The sequence below is a fragment of the Kryptolebias marmoratus genome, linkage group LG8, assembly GCF_001649575.2.
Source record: "Kryptolebias marmoratus isolate JLee-2015 linkage group LG8, ASM164957v2, whole genome shotgun sequence".
Classification (NCBI taxonomy): domain Eukaryota; kingdom Metazoa; phylum Chordata; class Actinopteri; order Cyprinodontiformes; family Rivulidae; genus Kryptolebias; species Kryptolebias marmoratus.
The window spans coordinates 723,972-731,886 of NC_051437.1; the positions used below are offsets into that span (position 1 = coordinate 723,972).

The window sequence follows — 7,915 nt, forward strand, 5'->3', positions numbered from 1 at the left end:
TGATGATACACAGACACATATGCTGTATGCAAACACACAAACACCTATTCTCAAGTACCACATAAGTACCCATCTGACCTGCTGCCTTATCATCCAGAGGTGTCAGAATGCACTTGAGGTGATCTCCAAAATGATGAACCAATGTCACTGTCTGTCTGCAGCATGTCCAGTGTATGTTCATGGGTGTGTATGTGTGCTAGCATGTATATAACATCATGGGGAGGGCTTTACTAGCAGCAGCAGCAGCAGGATAACATGAGAACCACTGTGGTGTGCAGCATGTTGGCCTTGTTTTGTCAGCATTGTCTGGTTAACAGCCACATATTAGGGAGGCCTTCATCTACCAGTGACCTGGATCAGCTGAGGGTAAGAAATTATGTCTAGACTTTAATCATGATGTTTGTTTTGAATATGACCTCAGAACATTAAGGACATCCACTAACACAGAGTGCAGTGTGTGAAAAAATAAAAAAAAAACAAGTTTGTTTTAGGACAATTTTGTATTAGTTTTAAAGTTTTCTTGCACATCTGTAGTCATTTTTGAAACAATAAGTAAATTAAAAACAGAGTAATTGTAGCATTTATTGATGTTTTTCGACAGTGATGATAAAAAACAGACCATGGCTACAAGCAAGGAGAAGGATCTCCTGCATTCAAATTCTTTTGATAGGAGAGGAGAGTGGTTGCCGTTTACAACAATACTTAATTTCCACTTTTCTATTAATAATTTCATCATGACTTTTTTTCCAAACATTAAAAACTGAAATTGTGGTGAGGATTTAGTTTTCAGATTCTTATGTATGCTTCTTAATGAAAAAGAAAAGGAAAATTATTATATTTAATTTGTACTAATTACGTTTTGTAGTTTCACTGTTTTCATATGGCAAAAGGTCTTATGATTTTGTTTTCAGAAAAAAAAAAACATTTCTTTCGAAAAAAACGTATTAGTACAAGTTGACAAAAACTAAAAAGCTAATCTAGGTCTGAAGGTCTGACATGTTTGACATTACATTTAAACTGGGAATACTGTAGAAATATTGAACTGAAATTCCATGGACAGAGTGAAACAGAAATTGCCATGGAATGTTGGAAAATGTTATAATCACAAACTATCTTTGAAAAGATTACATATGGTTAGAGAAGCATGAATAATAAATAATGAGAGTTTTTACAATGCAGTCTCTAATGGAGCGCTTCGAGGAGACACTGGACGAAGCAGCCCTGGAAGAGTCTGAAGCTGATTATGAGGAGACAAACCAAGAACATGAGCACGGCCCGGCGAGCAGGGTGTGGAGTCTTGACCAGGACTCTGCCATGTCAGAAAAGCCTCTGCCATCCGCTGTGAGTCGCAATAGGGCACAAAGTCAGAGGAGCCAACTACAGAATCTGCTGATGAGCATCAAGAAACGGGCCTCCGGGTGCTTTGGGGGCAGGATGGATCGAATAGGAAATGTCAGTGGTCTGGGATGCAACAGCGGAAGAGGTATCAATAGTTTATAGTACATTAACACCTAGGTCAAAGAAAAAGGAAAAAGAAAGATATTGGATCAGAATGTGCTATGGTAACAGCTTTTGCAAGCCATGATAGTGATTCTATAGGTTTTGGTTCTTCACTGATAAAAAAAAAAAAAATTCCATTATTAGGTGTTTTGAAACAAACACTTAGGAGCTCCCTCTGATACATAGGTCCATATTGTCCAATCAGTCTGTGTTTTAGATGTGGTAAAAGCAAAAGTGATAATACAAAATTGATGCACATAAATTTTTAACTTCATCATGTCCTGCGGTGGCCCCAGCTGTCTTTAAAATGTGAATGTGAATGCCCTCTTGCAAAAGACAACCCACATAATGTTTAAAATTTAGAAACAGGAAAAATTTGGAAAAAATATATAAATTGAAAAGACTTTCTAATAAATTACATTGTCCTTTAACTGATTTGCATAATATGGATTTAATTAAATTCAAACACTTTTACTGATGAAGTTTTTCAGATTTATTAGAGAAAAAGAAAGTGGAATAACTCATTCAAGGAGCTAGTTGACTGATAAGAAAGATGACCCCAATGAGAACTGTCAGTTGAAACACATGGAGGGATTTTGATTTTTTTAAAGAAACTCATTATATTACAAATATTGCAAAATATGTTTGTTATTCCTAGCCAGATTGGGTTTAAAATTTGGAGCAAGTACAAAGAAATGGGAATATTGAACAAGAAAAATAACAGGTAGATAAAAAAGAAAAAATATCTGAACAGAAATCTGAAATCAATATACACTGAAAATTGAAAAGGTACAACAACAAATGTTCAAAAGAGGAGTCAGCATTTAAGGGGAAACTGTAAGTTGAAGGAAATTACATTTTAATTTAAAAAGAATGTAAACATTAATTGTCATTAACAGTTAAACCAAATAAAACAACATGACAGTTGGTGAAAGATCCAATAGACTTTTTCAAGGATTACCTAACCCAGGGATTGTTTTGTCATTAATGAGTGTTAGTGTAAATTTTCCGTCTGATCCATCCTAAGGACAAAACATTCAAACACAAACTGAGTTGTAATGAGCGAGTAAAGCAAACTCAGAATGCAGACTTATAGAAGAACACGAGGAACATTATGTGACTGTGGGATGACAGGCATATCCAAATGCACAAGAAACACAGACCATCAAATACAGAAAAATAACTCAAGGACTCAAATCATGAAACTGAGAGGTGGGGTGTCTGCAGTTCAGTGAAGCAAAAAATATTTAGACCTCTATATTGTAGAAACCAAACAGCCTCTCCACAGACACATGGCTTGTCCTGAAGAGCCAGCTCTTCAGGGCGAGATTTAGCTGTGCACCTACACCTCAAGGATAAGGAACACTCTTTTGAGAACCAAAATGTTCATGTTTTGGGCCAAGAAGACATGGTTTAAGAGGGAGATGAAAGAAGCCATTTACTTCAAATGAGAAAAAACAACTTTAAACAGCTTTCATAGGCCCACTTCACACTATGCTGTTTTTAACTGAAATCAGATCAATTCTGTTGCATTTTGTTTGTTTGTCTACACAAAAACAGTGATTGGATTTTCTGACATCAAAATTTTAAATTCAGGTCTCAGACTGCCCCCCCCTCATTCCAAAGCACTGACAGCCAGCTCAGTTCTAAAGCAGTGTCCCTGCCACCTGCAGCCAGAACAGGAGATACTCACCCCACTGCAGTAGAACCATAAAGGAATCTTGCATGTGCAACGCTGCAGTTGACTGATCTATGGCAGGGTTTTAAAATAAGTCACTCTACAAAAATAGTATTTTTTTGGAGGTCACTTTTGCCGGTCTCAAGCCCAGATAAAGGTTGGAACTGTGGCTTAAAAAGAAGAAAAAAAGAATTGACAGAAGAAACTTTATTTCGGGCAGCTGTCTTGGGACCTGAAAGTCACAGGTTTGGTTCCCCACTATGCCCATATGTCACTGTGTCCTTGAGCAAGACACCTAATCTCTAACTGCTCCTCTGGTGCTTAAACAGCTGCCTGCTGCTCCACCTGTGTGTTTTACCTAGTTTATATTTAATGTTCATGATGAATTACCCATTTCAGTAGTTGGTGCTGCTGTTTGTACTTAATAAATATGTGCAAAATTGTCACCGAATTGTGATTCTAATGAAACTGTAAAGTGGTTTCTGTGGCAGTTTTTTAATTATCAGAGGCCATCAATAGTGATTTAGGTGTGTTGGTTGATGTTAATTCCTAGTATACAAACAAAGTACATGTGAAAATATTTAAAGGCAGGACCCTGATATATGATGGTTCAACAGCAGACTGTAAAAGACAGTTCAGTCTGATATTGTGGTATGTTCCGGTGGCTCATCTTGCTCTCCTCACCTGTGGAGGTGCTGTTCTGCAGAAGGCGCTTTTTTAACTGCTTTGTTAGATTATTTAAAAGGTAAAATATGTTATAGACTTTATATACTGTCTTTAATAATGTGCTATTGAAAGAGATAACATTAAGGCACTTTAAAATGCAAATTAGGTGTGTACACTAATTTCTCTTAAAATACAGTAATTTTAAACCGCTGGTACGATACTTGAAAAACTCATCAGGGACTGCTGCACTCTTATCATCTCAGAGTCGTGGCTTCACTCATAAATACCCAACGCAGCTGTGGAGCTAATAGGCCACATCCTGCACCTGCATGACAGAAACCAGAACTCACAGAAACAACAAGGTGGAGGTCTTTGTATTTATAATAACAAAAAAATGGGTTAATAGCACTAAGACCATAGCTTGTCAGTGCTCCCCAGACTTACTTGACAGTTAAATGCAGACCACTAGGATATTTCATCAGCTGTTCTGACCATGGCAGTGTATATAGTTCCTGATGCTAATATTAACTCGGCCCTAACCCTTATATAGGGTATCATTATCATCCAGCTGAATAAATATCCAGAGGCAGCACACATTATAGTGGGAAATTTTAATCATGCAGACTTAAAACTTACTGGATATTGTCTACTCCAACAGGGTGAAGGACCTTAAAACACTTAAACAGGATTAAAGAGCTATACCAACACCCCATCTGGGCCAGCTGACTCACATATCACTGTTTATGTTACCAGCTTACACTTCCCTCATGAAGAGACCCCCCACTTCAAAACTGTTAAAACCTGGCCTGATGGTGCCTCCTCACAACTGTAGGACTGTTTTGAAAATACAGACTGGAGTAATTTTGAATTTCAGGATCTGGAGAAGTACACTACATTTGTACTCTTCTACATAAAGCACTGCACAGCCATCATTACACTAACAAACACATCTGAGTGTATGCAAACCCAAAAACCCTGGATGATATGAGAAGTCAGGACCCTGCTCAGAAACAAAAACACCGCCTTCAGGTCATGTGATGTGAAACTGTACAGTGGAGCCAGGACAACCCTGAAAAGGTGCAACAGACAGGCCAAGTTGGACAACAAAAACAAAACTCAAGGCAGGTGTAGTTGGGGTTCTAAACATCACAAACTGCAAATCGAACACCCTGGATGATAATGCTGAGGAGTTGGGCTGCTTCTTCGCCCTCTTTGAACAGAAAGCACCCAAAAGTCAGGGACTTCCACCCACAACTGACCATGATCAGTTTGCATATAGGGAAAACTGATCAACAGAGGATGCCATAGCTACAGCCCTTCGTGCAACCCTGACCCATCTGGAAAAGAAGAATAATTATTTCATACTTTGTTTCATTGGTTTCAGATTGGTATTTATCGCTCCTAAGAGAAAATTAAATAATCTTGGCCTCCCACACTCCATCTGCCTCTGAATAAAAGACTTTCTTAGCAATCGGCCATAGAAAATCAAAGTAGGGCCCCACCTCTCCCCACCACTCCCCCTCAACACTGACTCCCCACAGGGATGTGCGCTGAGCCCCTTACTGTACACTCTCTACACACAATGCACCCCCACCCACCCAAGCAACTCCACTGCTAAATTTGTGGATGACACGGCAATGGGTGGGCTCATCACTGTGAAGATGAATCTGCATATGGAACCAGGTGGAAAAACTGTGATCATGTTGCAGCAATCACCATAAAAATTAAGGAAACAATAGCAGACTTCAGGAGGAACCAATATGACCCACAGCTCAAATTTATCAGTGGGGACGGTGTGGAGAGGGTCTCAGACTTCAAGTTTTCGGGTCTGCACCTGAATGACCTAATCTGGAAAACCAACACTACTGCACTGATCAAGAAGGCACAGCAGCAACTCAACTTCCTGATGATTCTAAAAAACAACTTAACCAAGGAGTTGCTGGTGTTCTTCTATAGATGCTCTGTTTATAGTGTGCCGACATACTGCTTCCCAGTGTGGATTCGCAGCTACACTAATCAGTAAAAGACAATTCTCCAGACAGTCAACAAGACAGCAAAGTAAGTAAGTAAGTAAAAATTTATTTGTATAGCACATTTCAGCGGCAAGGCTTTCAAAGTGCTTCACATCATGAAAACATCAGTAGAAGAAAGAAGATCATCAGCTGTGCCCCCCCCCCATATTCATTTACACACATACATAGATGAAAACCACAATGAAGGCAGTGCCAAAAAAGTGCTGGTATAAAATACAGCTGGAGCCAAAAGTCTAGAGAATGAGACCAATATTAATGCTAGCACAAGGTTTGCTGCCTCGGTGTTATTAGATCATTTTGTCTGATATTTTTATAATATACTACAATATACATTCTGATGAATATGCAAATTTCCATAATAAAAACTGAGGCAACAAACTATGTGACAATTAAAGGTACTTATTGCAAACTATGAAATTAAACATAAACTATGTTATCCTAAACTATACCCAGGATTGGTTCAGCTCCTCTACAGTTATGGCTCGTGTCTAAAGCAGTTCTCTCAATGATTTCCACCTCCACTGTTTGCAATAGTGCAGAATTCATCTGAGTCAGCTGAGCTCAGCCAGGGGTGTCCAATCCTGGTCCTCAAGGGCCACCATCCTGTATGTTTTACTTGTTTCTCTGCTCCAACACAAGATTATTAACTTATTAACCCTAATAAGATTTTAAATTTGATTTTGTTTTTGATGGGAAGCCAGTGCAGAGATCCTAATAATATGCCCAAATTTCTTAGTACCTGTGAATATACAAGCAACAATATTTTGAATCAGCTGTAGTCTATGCAGCCCATTTTTGGAAGCCCGTAAAAAGGCCATTACAACAGTAAAACCTAACTGTTATAATGCATGAAGTATTTTTTCAAAGTCAGATTTGATGCATTCTGGAGCCCCAGTAAACAAAGCAGAAAGATGTTTTATGAAGCCAGAGTGTTCCCTGTTTGTACAAACTATTGCTGCATTGTTCATATAATTTTTTTCTTTTTAAAATTAAATGGCTAAATGAACACTTTTTAAGACTGGTGATCTCATAACTTTTTTCATCATTTGTAGCTAAAATCTTTTTCTATTCTGACACACTTCATTAGATCAGTGCATAGACTTTAATTTATATTTCAAACAATGTGTGTATGTTTAGGAGTGAAAGAAAGAGGGGAGGAGTTGACACAATCTAGAACCCTCATGTTTGAAGTCCTGGAGATTAAACCCAGTTTCCTCAATTCACTCATTTGAGTCACAGAGGCTTGTAGACTCGTAGTTTGAATTTTGAACATGTTTAAAACTATTTGAGCAAGAAATTCTCTCTCAAAATAATCAGAATTGTTGCAGGCATCTCAAACCCTACCCAATTAATTTGCAGGAGAGCAAATGAGCTGTATTTTGACATATGCATAAGATGTCTTCTATGATGGAAAACAGGCTTGAATATTACATCAGTGATATATTTTTCTTTTTGAAAAGCTGGTCCAAATCTGCTTATCTATATTTTTAAAGTGTAACTAAGCCGCAATTTTCACAAATTTGCTATGCAAAATGTAGCTACATGGCTTACGGATCACTTAGTCATGAACAGAGTTCAGTGAGACTGCGATTAAAAAGTTTTCTCATACTGACTCAAGTTTGAGTCACCAACTAGCCTCCAACAGTCACAGCTCAGTGAGATATTACCTTTAGTGAAATATGCCTTTTTATTTCAAATGTGAAGACAGAATGCACTTCTGTGCATTTTGACTACCTATATCACTAATTTATTTTAACCAGTGATTTAGGAACTTTTTTTACCTTTCAGATTAACTGCTTCATGTCAAGGCTTTTAGAAAAAAGCAGCATACAGGTGCTGGTCATAAAATTAGAATATCATGAAAAAGTAGATTGATTTCAGTAATTCAATTTAAAAAGTGAAACTTGTATATTATATTCATACATTACATACAAACTCATATATTTCAAATGTTTATTTTGTTTAATTTTGATGATTACAAATGACAACAAATGAAAATCTCAAATTCATCATATCAGAAAATTAGAATATTACTGAA

The 7,915-nt window shown here is 37.6% G+C and overlaps 1 protein-coding gene across 1 annotated transcript in view; it reads left to right on the top strand.

Moving 5' to 3' along the window:
* Positions 1-215: 215 nt before the first annotated feature.
* nppa (natriuretic peptide A) overlaps positions 216-7,915 on the top strand; it is a 10,162-nt gene continuing 2,462 nt past the window's right edge. The window contains exons 1-2 of the mRNA XM_017436736.3: positions 216-366; positions 1,180-1,483. Of these exons, the coding sequence (XP_017292225.1) occupies positions 256-366; positions 1,180-1,483 (415 nt within the window). The 5' untranslated portion in view covers positions 216-255. The remainder of the gene's footprint in view (positions 367-1,179; positions 1,484-7,915) is intronic.